This window comes from Rattus rattus, chromosome 6 (assembly GCF_011064425.1).
Source record: "Rattus rattus isolate New Zealand chromosome 6, Rrattus_CSIRO_v1, whole genome shotgun sequence".
Lineage (NCBI taxonomy): Eukaryota > Metazoa > Chordata > Mammalia > Rodentia > Muridae > Rattus > Rattus rattus.
Window position 1 is genome coordinate 759,414 of NC_046159.1, and position 19,840 is coordinate 779,253.

The 19,840-nt window shown below is 46.2% G+C and overlaps 2 protein-coding genes across 19 annotated transcripts in view; one reads left to right on the top strand and one right to left on the bottom strand.

Annotated features, from left to right (window-relative positions):
• The first annotated feature begins 9,607 nt into the window (after positions 1-9,607).
• Positions 9,608-10,367, top strand: LOC116903051. The gene has a single exon (XM_032905351.1). The coding sequence runs from the start codon at positions 9,608-9,610 to the stop codon at positions 10,313-10,315; it is 708 nt and encodes a 235-aa protein (XP_032761242.1). The 3' UTR covers positions 10,316-10,367.
• Positions 10,368-14,482: 4,115 nt separating this feature from the next.
• Positions 14,483-19,840, bottom strand: part of C2cd5 (C2 calcium dependent domain containing 5) — an 86,433-nt gene continuing 81,075 nt past the window's right edge. For all 18 annotated transcript variants that reach the window (XM_032905373.1, XM_032905381.1, XM_032905379.1 and 15 more), the window contains 2 exons: positions 16,842-16,988; positions 14,483-15,623 (listed from right to left, as the gene is read on the bottom strand). In XM_032905373.1, coding sequence (XP_032761264.1) covers positions 15,495-15,623; positions 16,842-16,988 — 276 coding nt within the window. In that variant the 3' untranslated portion in view covers positions 14,483-15,494. The remainder of the gene's footprint in view (positions 15,624-16,841; positions 16,989-19,840) is intronic.

Here is a 19,840-nt window from a genome sequence, read left to right on the forward strand (position 1 = left end):
CCCAGCAGTAAATCCCTAACTAAGACAAGAGTCCGTCCTGTTTTCTGGGCCTGCCCTCTTGCAGATTCTCTGAAAGCCTCACAGAGAGAACATCTACTGGTGACTGGGTGTAGCACAGACAAAGGTCCCTCTAAGCACCAGAGCTGATGGCCGTCCAACTCCACGCTTCAGCTGTCATCCACTCCAGGGAGCATTCTCTGCCAACGAAGCATGGTTTCTCAGAATATCAACTTTCCCAAGTGACCATTTCCAGGTGACCTTATTTCAAAAGCCATCAAGACAAAAGCACTATATTGATATACAAAATAAGAGTCTACTTCTCAGTTTTTACTCATAGATGTAATTCCTCAGATAAGTCTGTGAAATATGACTGTATTATTTAAGAAGGAAAATATCAACGACCTTTAACGAAGATTCAAGAAATGGGTGTAGATTTAAATCCTATCTCAGGAACTTTTCTCAACTCATGTGAACTATTTTATAGAACTCAACTGGTTGTCCAGAAATTATATAATTTTATAATTAATAGCACTTAAAGAGTTATGTGTGCTTTTTACTTTGGGACCCAAACTCACTGGGATTTGGGACACAGATTCTTTTTCTCCTGTTCAAAGGAGAATCTGACATTTAACTGATGTTTTTCAAAAGCCTTCTGCAATTCATGGAGGAGCCTGCATTGAAGTTCTGATCACAGCAACACAGCTCCTATTCTGTCCCCGAAGCCTATAAAGTTCACTCACCCACTCACACTCATTTACCCACACTCATATACTCACTGATACACTCACACACTCACACTCACACACGGTCACACATACAATCGCTCACATACTCACACTCATACACACACATTCACTCACATACACACTCACACCCTGAGACTCACACTCATTCACACATTCACATACTTACACACTTACCCACACACTCACGCCCTCACTCATATACACTCACATACTTACACTCTCACTCAGACACCCACTCACTCACACAAACACTCACATACATACTCATACCTTCTCACACTAACTCACTCAGACTCAACGTCACTCACCCACCCACCCACTCACTCGCTCACTCACTCAGACACACACAGTCAATGCTGGGTGTCTCCAGTCATTTTGTGTTGCTGTAAGAACAAACCCAACCAAAGCCACACGAGGGAGAAACCGTCATGGCTTGTACTTCTTGAGGGTCAGGCTACGTCCTGACAAGGAAGGCCTGACAGCAAGAATCTGCAAGACGGCAAGTCTGGGGTGGCCAATCATATTGCGTTCTTCAGTTATAAAGCAGAGAGAACAGGATGTGTGTGGGCCAGGCTATAAAATCTCAAGGCCCGCCCCCAGGGGCACACTTCCTCCAATGAGATTTCACCTCTTAAAGACTCCACGATCTTCCTAAACAGTGCCTCCCACTGGGGACACATGAGCCCGGGGGGTACATTTCACCTTCAAATCACAGCACTGAGTGCCTAGTATTCTGTGAGGAACTATGGTATCTGGAAAAAGTACTGTGAACCCAAACATATATATAGATGTCCACGATGACAGTAGAATAAAGATTTTCAACCCAATCTTTTAGATGTACTTATTCCTGGTTAGTTACAAACCTCTAACAAATATATATGAGATACAAGATTAAAATGACACCAAGAGAAAGAAATGGTAGCTTAAGAAGTAATACTAAGCAGGCATCAGACGAGTACACCAGAAAAGATAATAGTGGTTATCAAATATGTCTTTATAAAGTAAAAGCAATCACAGCTCACATATGAACATGTTAGCATTCCACATCACGGGCAATGCCATTACACCCTTGCTTATGGGGAGGACGGAGATACTCTTAGCTTACGTACTTCGGGAAACTAAAACACGAAAAGAGGAGAAGACAGGGATGTCTCCCAGTTGGTAGAGTGCTTCTCCTCATCCACAGAAAGCGGGTAGAGCTAGGTGGTGGTGTGCATGCTTTAATCCCAGGACTCAGGAGGCAGAGGCAGGCAGAGCTCCGTGAGTTCAAAGCCAACGTGCATGATATAGCAAGTTCGAGATCAGCTGGAGCAGCAAACTGAGACTCTGTCTTGCAGTAAAATAAAGGAAGCAGAGTTAGTGGCACCCATCTGTAAGCTTAGCGTTTGGAGGTGGGGGCAGGAAGCTAGGGGGTTCGAGGTCAGCCAGCCTAGGCTGGGTGAGACCATCTAGAAAAACAAAGTAATGGAAGAAAGGAAGGAAGGAAGGAAGGAAGGAAGGAAGGAAGGAAGGAAGGAAGAGGGAGGGAGAGAGGGAGGGAAGGAGGGAAGGAGAGAAAGAAAGAAAAAGAAAGAAAGAAAGAAAGAAAGAAAGAAAGAAAGAAAGAAAGAGGAAAGGGAAGGAAAGGAAAGGAAAGGAAAGGGAAGGAGAGGAAAGGAAAGGAAAGGAAAGGAAAGGAAAGGAAAGGAAAGGAAAGGAAAGGAAAGGAAAGGAAAGGAAAAAGAAACAAAGAAACAAAGAAACAAGCTAAAACTATGGAGTCGGTTTCGAGTTTCCAATGACTCCCCAGCCTGAGTGTGCCCTGCCCTGGAGTGTGACTGACAAACCCAATGTCACACCACTGAAGAAAACTGATTTCCCCTTTCCCCTAAGTCACCAAGTGCAAATAGCTCTTTGGCGAGGGGTGCAAGTTGGTGCCCACTCCCCTCTGCCGGCGTCCTTTTCCCGTGTCACATCTGTGCATCGTGCTGGGTGCTTCTCACAACATCTCCAACTACTCGAAATCCAAAAGCATCTTTGACGCCACCGTTGTAACTGTGGGCCGCATAATCCACGGCTATAAGGTAGAACGCGTAAATGATAAATGTGTGGGAAAGACAGAGGTTCAGGGGATGGTTCAAGGTAAGTGCCTGCTATGGAAGCATGAGGACCTGATGAAGATCCTTAGAACTTACATTTAAAAAAAAAATAATTAACTAAAAAACGGGCACAGCAAATGCGCCTATAATCCTGGCACTGCTGAGGTGGAGACAGGAGCCTGGCGTTTGCTGTCCAGCTAGTCTGGTCAAGTCAGTAAGCTGCCAGGTTCAGTTAGAGACCCTGCCTCAAAGGGTAAGAAGGAAAAAATGGAGGAAGACAACGAACGCTAGCAACTGAGATGGGCTAGAAGCCAGGCCTCATCTGTCTACGGCGCGCGGAGCTGTGCAAGCCAAGAGATTCCTGGAAGAATTGAGAAGTGCTCCAGTGAGCACACAAACAGGCTCCGGCTGACACAGAGAACAGCGGTCCTTCCAGGTCAAGCCACCCACGCCACTCCCTTCAACCAAAACCTAAGCAGATCAGGACCCTTGCTCTTCAGCTCTTAGAAAAATGAGAGACAAGGAAAGGTACTGGAAGGTGGTTCCTAAACAGCGTGGTACCACGGGCTGGAGGTGTGGCCTAAACGTGGGCAGCTTCGCACTGTGGGCCGGGGGTGTGGCCTAAACGTGGGCCACGTCATACCACGGGCAGGCAAGGATCTGACCTGAGCATAACATCTCCTGCTTCCTGACTGCAGATGTAATGGGTCCCCCTCCCTCCAGCTTGTGGTGCCAGGATTCCTTACATAATTGTGGATTATATCCTTAGGCTATGGGCCTGAGTAAACCCTCGCCTTTAAGCTGAGCCTGTCATGGTGTTTTATTTCGGAACAGGAAAGGTAGAAAGGAATCTGGAAATTCCTCACAGGCACAAGCAGAGACTCGTCCCTTCAGTGACTCTAGATACTGTCAAGTTGACCGTCGATAATAGCCAACATTCAATCTGGGTTTTAAAGCTGGGGAGGGGGGGAGACGGATTGGTGTACACAGCAAACAGACAATTCACTGCTTTCTCGAGTACACCTGAAATAGTTATACAAACCGAACAAGCAACCAGAAATCCATCGACCATTTCCAAATAATCTGTCATTTAGACCAAAATATTCTGTCCTTTAGGCAACATAATTAGAAAGGACTAAAGCATGTGAAAAAAATGTCCCCTGGAAGGCTAGAAATATATTTCTAAATAATTCAAAAGTGCAGAAATTAAGAAGGACATTATAAATATTCAGAATTAAAAGAAACAAAAGCACTGTGTAAAACTCGTGGGAATTTTAAAAAGGGAGCTGCAGAGGAAGTCTATATTTCTCTATAAAGTTATTGAGAGCCCACCCCCACAGTGACAAACTTCCTCCAACAAGGCCACACCTCCTAACAGTGCCGCTCCCTGGGCCAAGCATATGCAAACCATCACACATGGATCTTAAGGGGTCAGTGCCCTCCTAACTTGTCTGTAGACTCAATTCAGTCTTGATCTAAGCCCCTCTCACGCTCTCTACTAAACAGATTTACGTTCCTGGATTCTAGAATCCACCCAGATTCTCTCTCCATTTTAACGTTCTTAACCCCGATCGCACCCATAAAGCCCTTGTGATTTAATGCAGTTCACAGTGAAATAGCCGGTTTTATGAAGTCCATTGTTTTGGGCTTACCAAGGATATGTTGAAGATCTTTAATATTTAAAATGCTTTCTTCTTTATTTTAGTGGATTAATACCTGTTTAAAAATGGCATGTACATGAACAGACCTAACACTCAAAGAGATCATATATATATATATACATATATATGAAGCCTGAAGCCATGTTGGTATGTTGATGTCTGTGCTGGTACCGGGGCTATGTTGATGTGAGTGAACTGTTCAGACATCTGAATCCACATTGATGTTCATGGCCTGTGCTGCCCACACAGGCCATCAGGGTGTCTATGGTCCATGCTGCAGCCGTGGTCATGGCTGCTGTTGGGGACTTTGTTGAGATCCTCCAATTGTGCTGTCGTTGGTGTCTGTGTGGATGCCCTTGGGTCATGCTGCAGCTGGGTGTCCTGGAAGTCTCTGTAGCCCAGGCTGGCTTTGAACTTACAGAAATCGGCCTGCCTCTGCCTCCCTAGTGCTGGAGCCAAAGGTGTGCGCCACCACTTCCTAGACAGCTTTATATTTTAAAACTAATTTTGAAATGTAGGTTTGGTTGGAAAGGATGTGGCAGGGTGTACTGGTTGGTTTTGTGTGACACAAGCTGGAGTTATCACAGAGAAAGGAGCCTCCCTAGAGGAAATGCCTCCATGAGACCCAGCTGTAAGGCACTTTCTCAATTAGTGATCAAGTGGGAAGGACCCAGTCCATTGTGGGTGGTGCTGTCCCTGGGCTGGTGGTCTTGGGTTCTATAAGAGAGCAAGCTGAGCAAGCCAGGGGAAGCAAGCCAGTAACCAGCACCCTCCATGGCTTCTGCATCAGCTCCTGCCTCCAAGTTCCTACCCTGTGTGAGTTCCAGTCCTGACTTCCTTTGGTGATGACCAGCAATGTGGAAGTATAAGCTGAATAAACCCTTTCCTCCCCAGCTTGCTTCTCAGTCATGATGTTTTGTGCAGGAATAGAAACCCTGACTAAGACGGGGTTATGTACACTGTTGGTAAGAATGTAAATTAATTCAGCTACTACTGGAAACAGTTTTTTCAAAAAATTAAAAATAGTAACTGCCATATGATCCAGCAATCATTGGGAATATGCCAACTTTGGTCAACCCACGCTGATTTATCTGCGGGACCTGGCATTTGAAGACTTTGAAAGAAGGGGGTGGGAGGTACCGTCTAATGCTGTAGACAATCTTACTTCAGTTTCAGTGTACTTTGACACATGAATGTAACAAAGAAAGCAGTGACCCAAGGGAGGTTGCTAGAGTTCAGAAAAACCTGTAAGTAAATGTCAGTAAGGGCTACTAAGCAGGACCAGAGCAGCCCTTCCCCGGCACTTTCTCAGGACGGACCAATTTAAACACAATTGCCTGGCACGTGCTGTAGGTTTTATCTGAGCAAGCGCAAAAGCAAGGCAGAGGCCATATGCAGATTCCAGATTGAGGGCACACGGAGGACAGTGCTCAGCATAGCCTGGCACCAGATCGGGCTCTATAGCTACTTTCTGACATCCAACAGGAATAAACCTCGCGGAGTGGTGTGGTACACACCTTTAACCCCCGCACTTGGAAGGCAGAGGCAGGTGAATCTCTGAGTTGGAGGCCAGCCTTGTCCACAGAGTGAGTTCCAGTACTGTTAAAAAAAAAAAAAAAAAATCTGTTCTCTTCTTTCAGCTCCTGCTCCCAGACTAGCTTGTAACTTATTTAATCCACTTAAACGATGCTATGTCTACCACTTTGTTAGTTACCTCTCTTCAGTCACGGTCTGCTTTTTTCTTCACATTGCTCTACTCTCTCTTTACTCTATCCCGAGTTCAGCCATTCGCTGAACCTCCATCGAGTCCCTGGGCGACTCTCTTATACTCTATTTCCCACAATCCTCTCTCTTCCTGCCAGTGTCCCACCTCCTATCTCCTCCCTCCGCCCATTGGCCATGGGCTTTTTTATTGACAGGTGATGCTTACAAGAAATTCTTTATACAGGACAGCTAAGGCTACACAAAGAAACCCTGTCTGGAAAAACCAAAACAACCCCCCCCAAAAGTCTTATAAATTGAATGTAAATGTTTATTGTCATAGGAGGCACAAAATCACATCCTAGAACAATCCAGGGAGCAAAAGGCACTTAGAATCCAGGTAGTAAAAGGTTCTCCACTTGTTTTCTTGAAGCCTCTCTCATTTCCCTAAGGTATTGTTCACCGTGCGTCATTCTTTTACTGTGTTCCGACGAGTATACGACATGTTGAAGAGACGGTTCAAACTCCCATGTTTAATCTAGTATTAGTCACCATAGCCAACCAAGATAGGGAGTCAGCCAGAGTGTCCATTAGCAGCTGGGCGAACGAATAAAGGCAGGGTTGTCTATTCACACATAGTCTTACATTATCCAGTCTTGAAAAAACAATACCCTGTCATTCGTGACAAGGTGAACGAACCTGGAAGACACTGTTTTAGTGAAATAAGGTAGGCCTGGGGTCAAGCAGCCCACGCTTTCGACCCATATGTAAAAACTGGAACTTCTAAGACAATGTGTTTACAAGGTGCTGGTCACTGGGCACAAAATTTCAGGTTCATGGAATAAATTCAAGAGTATAATGTGGGCTGGAGAGATGGCTCAGCAGTTATGAGCACTGACTGCTCTTCCAGAGTTCCGGAGTTCAATTCCCAGCAACCACATGGTGGCTCACAACCGTCTGTAATGGGATCTGATGTCCTCTTCTGGTGTGTCTGAAGACAGCGACAGTGTACCTATATATAATAAATAAAGTATACCTATATATAATAAATAAATCTTTTTTAAAAAAGTACAATGTAGTGAGCATATTTTAGTAGTTTTCCTCTAAATTGCTCATCGTGTGTGTGTGTAGGTATGTGTGTGTAGGTGTGTGTGTGTGTGTAGGTATGTGTGTATAGGTGTGTGTGTAGGTGTGTGTAGATGTGTGTGTGTGTAGGGGTGTGTGTAGGTGCGAGTGTATATAGGTGTGTGTGTACGTGTGTGTGTGTGTAGATGTAGGTGTGAGTGTATGTAGGTGTGTGTAGGTGTAGGTGTGTGTGGGGGGGTGTAGGCAGTTATGCACAGGCACAGCATGTTGGGTGTTCAGAGGAGAACACTGTGTGTCTTGCTTTACCTCCCTCCACCTTATTTACCTGACAGTGGTTCTCTCACTAAACCTGAAGGTAAACATCTCAGCTAGGTTGGCTGGCCAGCCAGCAACTTCCCAGGATCCACCTCTCCAACCCTCACCCTAATGCTAGGCTCGCTGGCATGTTTGGCCAAGCCTATGTTTATGCTGGCGATAGGGGTTCAAACTCAGGTCTCCAAGCTTGGGCAGTAAGCACTCTAACCATTGAGCCATTTCCCTGACCATTTGTTCAGAGGTTTTTAAGTGGCCCCACAAACTAAACAAAACAAAACAACAGAAAGGAGAGCGTGCTGCTGGTTTACAGGACACGGTGGATTGAACTCAGAGCTCCATGTGAGTTCAATGTGAGCAGCCACGCTCCTCAAGCACTCTGCTGGCTGCGCTACATCCCCAGATTGGGCTATGATCGTTTAAAGTGATACTCACCTACCACTAAAGCAAACATGCATTCGAAAAATTCTCTACAAGAGGCAATTAACGTGTTAACCAGCTATTTAAGTCAATTTAGCCATTACGCAACGTACATGTCTAAGCATGGTATCATAGAGTATTTATATTAACTCCTTTTCAAAAAATTAGTATAACGTTAACACATCCATTAAATACATATGTAACACACAGGTTTCAATGTCTCGGGTTGAACTTGTTAGGATAGCATCTTTCTGGTTGTTCTCACCATTTTCTTCAGCCCAACTTCATCATTCAATTCAGAGTCTAAGAGATGGTTTTAATAAATCTCTTGAGATAGAGCACAAAGTGTCTTGTACACACTTAATTTTATTCCATTGAAAAGGTCCAGAGCTTGGATCAGTAAAAATAGCCAGGTGCCACATAATATCCAGGCCACTGACAAAGCTCACAGATTCTGGTGGCCCCATAGGTTGTGATGGGGCCCCAGAATCCCTCCTGTAGCCATCCTAAGGTCATAGCACAAGAGTTGCTCAGGTGACCATGGCTATGATGATACAAGAGATCCACGGCCCTGGCTGCTGTGTGAAAACCATCCCACCCAACCGCATGCAGTGCACCCTGATAAACGCCGCCTGTACTGGTTGTTTTCTTATCACCCTGACAGAAAATCCAACAAAAACAACTCAGGTGACAGAGGGAAGTAAGGCTCTTTGGGCTCCATTGGTGGCTTGCTATGCGGATCTTTCCTCACAGATGAGAGTCTGGTTGGAATGGAGCTAGGCTACAACCCCTCAAGCTACAACTCTACAGGCCTGCCTCTGCCAAGTCCTCAAGGTTCCGCCATCTCCCAGAACAATACCACCAGCTGAGGACCATGTGTTCAAACGTGCACCTGTGGGAACCATGGCACGTTCAAACTGTAACAGCCATGTTACTGGTTTGAGGAATTAGTATACTGTTCCTTTAAAGGGTACTCTGTAATTGTTTGGCATTTACTGTGAAACGGTGTTGCATGGCGGGGCAGTGAGAGCCTTGAACATCAGTTACTGCATCCCTTGCTTGGCCTGTACCACAGGAGCTTGAATTTCCTGTGTGATTGCAGTGGGGAAAACGCATTCATGTGGGGCTGAGATGCACAAGCACGAGGACTTGAGTTCAATCCCCAAAATTCACATTAAAAAAGTTGGGTACAGAGGCACATGCCTATAACCCCTGCACTAGGAATGGGGGGACAGCAGGATCCCTAAGTAAGGCTTCCTGGCCAGTCGGCCAAATGGATAAGCTAATGAAAACCCTGTCTTCACAGTAACCAACGGAGAGTGCTTGGTGCCAGCCTTTTGTGTGTGGGCATTTGGAATGTTTAAATGTGATGAACTTTCAAGATGGCCCGAGAAAGCAAGTTGAAGTGGAGGCACCTTAACTAGAACATCTAAAAAGAAAGAAGAGGGTCACTTGTCTATAATTCAATGGGAAGCCTAGATATGGCAAGAGTTAAAACAAAGCAGAGAACAGGCTGCCTGAGGAGAGAGAGGCCGGAGAGGGAATGTGGTAGGAACTGTTCGCTAGATTTAGGGGTTGGGCTCAAACCTTCGCACAAGAAGACATGCCATACAAGGGGAAGAAGGCTACAAGCAAAACTGCGAAGCGCCCGAGGGAGTCTTCGGATTCTCAATCTGATGATGATGTTGTCCATCACAATTTTCCCCCCAGACCAGAAAAGCATGTGATTGAGATCAGTGATGAGGACAGTTCTTCATCAGACCTAGACGATCAGCAGGCAAGGGGGTCTTCTCTGAAGATGACACGAGAACTTCACGGTGACCCTAAAAAGTCTCACCTTGCAAAGAGAAAACAGTATTGCCAAGATGTAAAAACTTCTATCGACACCCTGAATGAAAAGCTTGTGCGTATTTTTAAAACGCAACAAAGGGAAAGGAAGATGCTTCGTTCCAAATATTCTAAGATGTTTGAGCCTTTGTTCCAACAATGGGAAAAGGATGTGATGAAAGTCGGACAAGAAGAAGACAGTTTTGTTAATTCATCCCACCAACGTGCAGGGACTATGTACAATGCTATGATGGCGCAGAAAGCGACCATTGATGAAGCAAAAACTGTATCTGATCAGTTTCTAAAGAATGTCCAAGCCCTTGAGGATGAGCACAAAGTTCTTGATGCTATTGAGCAAAACAAATTGGAAAGTGAAATGCAAAGCCTGAAGAGGAAACTTGAGACAGAAAGTCAACAACAGGACTTGGCAGCTATCGAATCATGTCTTCATTCTTTGTTCTCGGAGGATAATGAAGAAGATTAGCTGTGATCATGTCATGTGACATGCACAAAACATGCCTTACACTACCAAAAATTATAATATAAATTGGCCCAACAAAAAAAAAAAAAAAAACAAAGCAGAGAAAGACAAAAAAAAAAAAAAAGAGACAAAGAGAGAGACATTTATCACATACATGGCAAATTATATGCATACCATCAAGAAAAAAAATAAACGACACCAAACAGAAACTTCCCTTTTTCACAGAAATTGCAAGCTATATTAAAAGATAGTTCTATTCGTACTCAATGGAACACAGTATCCACATCCTGACATAATTGTTAATTTCCAAACAGAAGAATCCATTTCCATGGAAAGGACATACACGGACTGGGACTGTCAAAGAGCAGTAGAGAGCTTGTTTGACTGAGCATTTAAATTATGTGCACAGAATCCTGGTTCAGTTCCCAGTGCCATCCAAAACCCTGCTTGGTAATGGAACTCTTTACTCTATTTACCCATTGTGTTTATAAGGTCTACATGATGGCTGAGAGGGTAAAATTACCTGCCGTGAAAATCTGATGGTCCAAGTCCAATCCTCAGAGCCTATGTAAAAGTGGAGAGAACTGACCCCATAAAATTGTCCTCTGACTTCCACATGCATGCTGTGGTACAGATTCACAGGCATCCCATGTACGTGGTAATATAAATAAAACACTAAAGATTACGTATATTTACATTCAAATGTATATATAATCCTATATTGTATTTCTGAAATTTTTATGTGTACACAAATCACAAATTTTGTTTTTAAAAAACCCCAGTACTACAACCCAATTCATGTTGAAGTCAGGAGTTGCAGGAGATGGCTACCAGATGGTCATGAGTTACAGAAGACCGGAAGTGGAGGTGGTGGGGCAGCGAGCTTAGCAAATCTAACGAAATACTGTTACTGAAACGTCGCACGTTGGTGTTGGGGCAGTCATGAAGATGGAGATACCAAGAACTCCGTGAACAACTGGGTCTTGTGTTGCAAGAGCAAATCCTGGCATATGTCCACTTCGGTTGACCTAACATGCCAGTCAGAAGCAGACAGAAGACAGAGTAGCCTTTCTGGAAGGAGGCAGGTTTAGTCGGGGCTAACTATGCCGAAGTGTTCTGAGTGAAATGTGTGGGGGAGCTGAAGTGCTGGGGCGGAGGGGTTCAGGAAACTCTGGCTTTACCCACTGTGGAGTGAGAAACTGTCCCTGTACGATGGAGCTGCCGTCAGATCACTCTGTACGTAGTTTTTATGAACGAGCAGGTATGTATGTTCACAGACAGGATGCAGAAGAGGCACTCACTGACGATGCTCACATTGCTCTTCCTTTGCCTAGGAAGGGCTCCCGGCTCCTATGAAGTTCCCAAGGGCTGCTGGTTACAAAAGCAGACGAATGGCGACGACTGTGAACAAGGAGTGGGCTCCAGTTGCACACGCCTGGAATCCCAGCATCAGGCAGGAGGATTAGGAGTTTGAGGTCAAGCCTGGCTAAGTAGCAAGCTGAGGGCAGACTTGAACTATAAGGACCTTGTGACAAAACATGGGAAGGCTGAGGTGATGGTCCCGTAGGCTTCTGCAAACATGAGGGCAGGAGTTGGGCTCTCCAGAACAGGCACCCAGGTGAGTGAGTGCAGCCAGACTGTGACAGGTGGTGGCTGGGGCTAAACTGGCCAGCCAGGTGGCTCTGGAGCCAGTGAGAGACCAGGCCTCAATAACAAAGGTAAGGAACAGGGAGGTCACCAGCCGTGGGCCTCAGACATCCACACTCATTCACACACACATGAACTTACACACACGACCAGGTCAAAAGTAAAATGGTGAACATACACACAAAAAAACGAGTGAATTTGCTAAAGCTTTTTTCTCATAGCAGTTTTCTTGGGTTTTTCTCTTGGAGAGGGGCTCCAGGAGAGTAGGGCACCCCCTGAACTGCAGACTACCCTTCAGGGGGTCCAGCCCCACTGTGCCCTGGTCCCTGGTGCTATAGTGAGGCATCTGGATACTAAGTGGTTGGGCCTTGATGCTGTTTTGGCTACAGTGCATTAGGGTCTTTCCCTGGGGTGTGGCCGCCCTTGAGAGAATAGACAGTTCCGGCTGCCAGTGCCAGACAGCACCAAGAGCTCAGTGCACAGAGAACAATACAAAACAAAACAAAACAAAACAAAACAAAACAAAACAAAAAAACAAAACAAAACAAAACACAAAACAACCAACGACAACAAACCCCAAAAACAAACAAACAAAACCCAGCCCATCTGTTATGTGAAGGAATGGAAGAAAAAGAATGAAGACAGGGACCCACTGTATTGGAATCCCAAAGAACTTTCCATACACCAAGAACATGCGGAAGATGGAAGCCAGGCAGTCAACAGCACAAAGCTACAGTTGAAGCCCTGAAGGGGCCTCGAGGGACGGGGAAGCTGGCTGCCAAGGAAGCCTGGGCCTGAGGCAGCACAGACAGGCACACACACACACTCACTCACTCCTAGTTTCAACTTATCAGACTATGACTTCAAGCAAGGCTTCTCTGGGCACCTCTTGTATGGCTCCTTCCCAGAGTAGCAAGGTTTCTTCCCAACCTTTTGAGTCTCCAAAAATCCTTTCATGCTGTAAAGACAACAACTTCCTCTCAGAGAAGCCGGCCTCAGTAACTCCCTCTGACATTTCCCTGCTTTAGGAACTTGGGTATGCCTTTCTTCTGAACAAATGCTTCTTTTCTTAACCCTATTTAAAATGTCTTTAATGAAACCACTAACCCTGCTGACTAAACGGGCTAGTACTCATTCTTTTTAGGGTCCAAGCTCTGAGCTCCTATTGGCCTGAGTCAAAGTCTCTAAGTCTTCAGGCACTTCTCAGGCGAGAGGGTGGGAGCATGGAGCTGTCTCACCTCTGTCCACTAAGAAGCCTAGGACCTTAGAGGGCTTTTCCAGCAGTGCCCAGGGCCTGACAGACTGGCTAGGAGACACAGACCTAGTCGGTAAGGATATCCAAGTGAAGAGGAAGGGTCTTGCCTGCAGAGTCCTCCAAGGACCTCTGTCCCACAGCTCTTCCTTCTTCACTGACCACCCAGGAAGCCCTGTCCCTGTCTAGGGTTACCTCACTATGACACGGAGGAGAACCTCAAGCACTAGGTGGTCCTGTGAGGAGCTGAGGGCAGACATGGAACTTAGGATGCATTGGGGAATACAGAGAGCTTTTGTTACCTTAGAAACGCCTACTACAGCTCCCTCACATCTGTCAAGCCTGCCAGGGAGCAGCCCAAACCTGTTGGGACACAGCTGTGCCAACACAGGGGCACCTCTGCTGAAGTGAGAGAATGCCACAATCTTCACCACAAATATTAGTTTCCCCCAGAAAGGCAGAGTTGCCCCCCTCACCTAGAAGTGAAAGGTCATTTTCTCCATGGACCACAGAAACAAACAAACTGGAAATCAAGCAAGGCAAAGGCGCCTGGCTTGTTCAGCTACTGTATGCTGACACTGTTCTTACTAAGCATGCCTTTGATGCCCTGAGTGACAGGGAAGAGTCAAAGCACAGAATGTGAACCCAGAAGCACATTATGACTGCAGTTCTACAAAATGTCCAGAGTGAGAGGTCACAGCGATAGAAAGGTTAGTGTCGGCATAGACCTGGAAGGGTCTGAGGATGAAAGGTGGAACTGCTACCAGGCACAGTGCTGTTCTGTGAGAAAGAGACAACACACAGCGGTGGCCATGCTGCTCTATGGCACACTGGTCGGCATGGATTGCACAAACGGGGCAAAGTCATGGCACGAGAATTCCATGTGAGCACAGTGGTGATAGGTCAGAAAAGGGTTAAGCAAGCAGCTGATCAGCCCGCTTGGCTCGCATGTCCAGGCACTCAGGTTTCACAAATGCTTCAGTGGGCAGGCAGGGAGCATGCACATGGAAGGACTCACATGTGTTTGCTCACAACCCACAAATATGCCTGCAACTTAAAGAGACATAAAGAGACACTCAACAGCAGGTGTTGAATACCTAACTGCCTAACACACACACACACACACACACACACACACACACTCGAGACCGGGACCCACCACACTAGGTGCTCAGGGATGTTCACTGCCTTCAGGAATGGTGGGAGTGGATGAAAGACGGTAATGACTCCCAACACGCGCATTACATCACTGAGGCAAAGTGTTACGAATGTGCTGCTTATAAACTTTTTATTTAAAAAATAAAATTATAAACAAAATACAGAAAAATATTGACACCTGTGTAACAATAAGATGACTTTTTCCTCTTTAGGGTAATTTGCTGTTTTGAGAGAATAAAATCCTAAGTTTTATAAGGACATTTTATTGGGCAAAGGAGGAATTTGCTATCTCATTACTAGTGGGTACCTGGCATAGGTAAGACGTAATACATACATTCAACATTTCACAGCATATTCAAGTCTCCTTTCCATGTCTATACCAAACAGTGTACCCCACCAATCCCTAAGCTTACTGAGAGTGCATTAGAATATCATTAGAAATAATCCTGTGTCTTCTCTCCTTACACACTCCACAGCACCTGCTCCCCAGTGGAGGCCAAGCCTCTTCCAGACAATTAAATATGAAGCGAGAGCCAGCCATGAGGTGCCCCCTCCTTCATGTGACGGCGGTCGTGAGGCACCCCCACTCCTCGGTGGGAGCTCCTAGAGCAGCCAGCCAATTCTGCAGACACAGTGCAGCTTCCTTTTAAGATGGGCGAAACGCATTACCCATCCAGCTAACAAACTCCTCATTTCAAGCAAAAGACACGGAGCGATCCACACAGTCATTTTCTGAAAATACACAGAAGTTTCTCCATTTTCAAATCAACTACGGACTCACTAGCAATTTGGATTCCAGTTTAGTTTTCAAAATCATGGAAGCTACTCATCCTAGTCTCCTGAAATCTTTCCATTTCATTTTTAATTATAATTTTATTAAAATCAACATAAATTACAAATAACTCCCATAACTGAAGGTACTAGAATCCAGGGGGCCTGTCGGTGTAGACTGGACAAACAAAATGTCAGGATCAGAAATTCTCAAGTCTCCAAGATGTGCGCGCACACCAACCAGATGCCTCCCCTCCTCCTCCGCAGGACTCCGCCCCTCGCTGGGCCCCTGGTCTGAGAAGATGCTGACAAACAATGGAGACACATGAACTTCACTCAGGTGAGCGGCTGTCTTCAGGTTGTAACTTCTCCAGTGCACGATGGCTGGCAGGTGGCAGCAGGCTGCTGAGATGACGTGACTTCTAAGTCAGAGTCACGAACAAAAACCACTGCGTCCCCACTGACGTTTATGAGACACTGCGCCTGTGGAGACAGCGGACAGAGCTCAGACGCACGCACGCGGTGCACGCGGCCGAGGGGACCTGATGCCTGCCGGGCAGGAGCTCTGGTGGGAAACCAGGCCCAGCACAGCCAGTCAGGTGCTAGGGTAAGCAGAGCCTGCAGAGATGAGAGCCGGGATCCGTGAAAACACAGTTAAGTCTGCTATCATCACAACCTAGAGGGGACCATGGCAGACCGTGTCCTAGAACGGGGAAGTTGGTGAGAGTCGGATATCACTAAGGCAACAAAACCCATGCTCGGGGAAGAGCTCTGTCAGTGCCTCTGCAGAGCAGGGCACGCACCCCGCAGTCGGCAGGAAGTCTGTACTTCCCTAGACAAAAGTACTGCACGTGACTTTTTACTGCACCATGTTTATAAAAGGGAAATACTAAAAATAATATAAATACTATTAAAAGAAGGGGAACATATAGACTAGTTATGAAACACTAGACAGAAGTGAAAATTACATGAAATCCTGCCAATATGGCTATGCCAGGGAGGCTCCATGCTGGAGAAGGAAGTGTGGCGTGGAGAAGGCAAGAACACAAGAGCTTCCTGGGACACAAAGCCAAGCAGAGCTTGTCCTCTTAGACACACGCACTTTCCACAACATGAGGTACCGAGACGGAACAACCGACAGAGGACAGGGCCTTACATCTCAGAAACGCCAGAGTTTCCCTATCCATAATACTAATGTGTACAGTAGGCCTGACTCACAAGACACAATACTTCAAGATACCTTGTTACTAGATAATTAATTAATTTTAGAAGAAACCTTTAAGGGTTTTTTGAATTATTTAGTTAAAATTTAAAAAGAATGTTATTCTAAGGTGTAGTCTAACAAGACCTTCTATCCCCTATTTACAGAGTAATATTTTGATTGAAAGAAGTAAGCTGTCTGTCCCACAGTCTGTTCTCCACCATTAAGGCAGGTAAAACTGGACCCGACAACACCCAGACTAAGGAGTCCTCAGGTCTCCTCAGAGAGGGGACACAGTCAGATCCGTATTTCAGAGGCTCACCAAAAAAGTGGCAGGAATTCCAGAAATGTTTAATTAAGGACGACATCAGGTCCTGTGGGGTGTGGAGGTAATAAAGTCAAGTGAAGTACGATGGAGGCGTTTTTGTGGAAGGACAGAGGAGGACGACGGCCAGAGGGGCCTTCTCAGACTTCCTTGCAGCAGCGGTGCTGGGTCTCACCTGGTTCTTACTGGGATTCTCCATGAAGACACACTGCTTCATAATGTAGGAGACAACAGCATTCCCTCCCAGCGCGGCCACGTGAGCTCGGACCATGGCAAACACTTCAGCAATGAAAGCGTGGAGAAAACCACTGACTCCGCCTTCCTGCAGACAACAATGTCCACGACCGTCACGTCACACACAGGGTAGGACACATACAAAATGTCAAAGTTCACAGTACACATTCCAAGTTACCTCACTGTAAAGACAACTATTCACACTTCCTCAGCGTGAGGGTTCTCTTCATGAACAAACACTTCTGATAACATATCCGAGTGAGGATTTTAAAGTGCTTTCCTTAAAGCCCAGATCATTGTAATTTGCCTTTGACTAGCTTTTATCACATGTACTGTATGTTTCATGAACGTGTGGCACTGGGGGACATCCCAGGGCCTCGTGCTGCCTGGAATGCAGACTCCTCACCTACACTAGCTCTGCTCCAGTCCCCCTGCCAGCACAGGCCTCGGCTGAGCTGGGCCCACACGTGTGTCCTACCGTGCAGCTCACTGGTGGTGTTGCTGCACTGTTCCCCACATTACATGCTAATAATAACTCTGCAGAAAGAAGCATCACGCACACTACTACGGATCGGAAGGAATGATGTGGGAAACTACTTGTATAAACAAACAAGGGAACAGAGATGGAAAGCCAGTCAATAGCTTAAATGCTTTCCAACGTAACTTTCCTACCAACCTATTAGAGGTTAGATGGTTAAAGCAGAAGTTTCTGATTATACTGAAGGTAAGAGAACCTGGGGTCTACTGTTAGGAGCAAAATTATTTTCTTAAGTACATCTTTAAAAAGATGTGCACAGGCGCTCTGTCTGTGTTTACGTCTGTGCAGACACCACATACACGCCTGGTACCCAGAGAGGATACCCTGGAAATGGAGTCTCGGATGGTAGTGAGCCACCAGGTCGGTCTAGAGACTGAGTGTGTGTCCTCTGGAAGAGCAGCCAGTGCTCCAGCTGAGAGCTGCCTCCTCGGCTCCAGCGCATCTCTTTAAAACTCTAAGCAGAACTCCCAGACAGTGACCCCGTGAAGCTCTGTCTGCTGGACTCCGGAACTGTAGCCGCCACCTCCACTTCCACTGCACAGTGCAGATGTGCACACCGCAGCCCCCTTCCGCCCATGAAGTCACACCGGAATACGTGTATGCAGAGGCTGGGTTCTAGGAGGCACAGCTACTGTAAGAAGATCTCCCAGGCAATGACACACATGGACACTATGCCTTAAGTCAATAGTGCAGGTCTCTGCTGCCGTGAGACCAACCAGGCAGCAACACGACAGCTGAGAACTCTTCAACAGCAGTTAAGAGTAAGGAAGAGAAATGGTGGACGCAGTGTGGCTGGCAGCTTGTGCATGGACTCCACAGTCAGGGAGGCTGAGAAGACAGGATCAATGCACAAGAGCAGCCTGAACAACACAGCACCCCATCTGACAACACAGCACCCTATCTCACAACAGCACCCCTCTCAGCAGCACCCCCTCTCACAGCAGCACCCCGTCTCACAATAGCACCCCCTCTCACAGCAGCACCCCTCTCACAACACAGCACCCCTTCTCACAACAGCACCCCCTCTCATAACACAGCACTCCCTCTCATAACACAGCACCCCCTCTCATAACACAGCCCCCCCTCTCATAACACAGCACTCTCTCTCCCTCTCCCAACAGCACCCCCTCCCACAACAGCACCCCCTCTCATACCACGCACCCCCTCTCATAACACAGCACCCCATCTCACAACAGCACCCCATCTCACAACAGCACCCCATCTCACAACAGCACCCCCTCTCACAACAGCACCCCGTCTCACAATAGCACCCCCTCTCACAACAGCACCCCCTCTCACAACACAGCACCCCCTCTCACAACAGCACCCCCTCTCATAACACAGCACCCCTTCTCACAACACAGCACTCCCTCTCATAACACAGCACCCCCTCTCACAACAGCACCCCCTCTCACAACAGCACCCCCTCTCACAACAGCACCCCCTCTCACAACAGAATCAAACTTAAAGGAGCACTATTAGGAGCAACTAGAGAACAACAGAGAAACCACGCCAAATTTGAAACAAACCTATTCTATCAAACTTACATGGACTTTAATTCTCCATTTAGAGGTTCTGAGACTACATGGTTTATCCTCCACATCAACACAGAGTACAAATAAATAGATTATCTTAGAAGACGCTAATTATCCTGTCAGACCTTATTCGTGCATTTGCACAAAGACAGTTGTACTTGCTCTATGCCAGGGAGGCTCCGTGCCGGAGAAGGAAGTGTGGCGTGGAGAAGGCAAGAGCACAAGAGCTTCCTGGGACACAAAGCCAAGCAGAGCTTGTCACCTTAGGACACACGCACTTTCCACAACATGAGGTACCGAGATGGAACAACAGACAGAGGACAGGGCCTTACATCCTGGTAACATCAGAGTTTCCCTATCCATAATACTAATGTGTTCAGTAGGCCTGACTCACAAGACACAAAATAATTTCCTTTTTGCTTAAGTTGAATTCCCATGTTACAAATGGCATGAGAGAGTGGCACTGATTTTGAAATTGAATCTTATCATATAAAATTTTATAACTACTGTAACAATTTCCCATACACAGTAAAAACCAGCAGGGCAGTTCTTGTGCACTGTCGGGAGTGACAACAGGCAGCCTCATTCTTCTTTCAAACGGAAGAAACCAGAAAGCTAAAACAAAGTTATCTCTAGACCATAAATCTACTAGAGAAATCTACTATTCCTACACGCGGAACCTTAAAACCGCTATTCAAATACATCGCAAGATAAAACCAAGACCTCCTCCTTAGAAACTTAGCGTGTCCTATCAGTGCAGCTTTAATCCTGAATCAAACACAGGAGAAAGTTATCTGTTTTACAACAAGGATCTACAACTTCTACAGACAAATGGGCTTAGATCAGATACAACTCTTGTAAAATGGG

Coding starts and splice junctions, on each gene's coding strand:
- LOC116903051 (XM_032905351.1), top strand. CDS start 9,608: ATGCCATACAAGGGGAAGAAGGCTACAAGCAAAACTGCGAAGCGCCCG.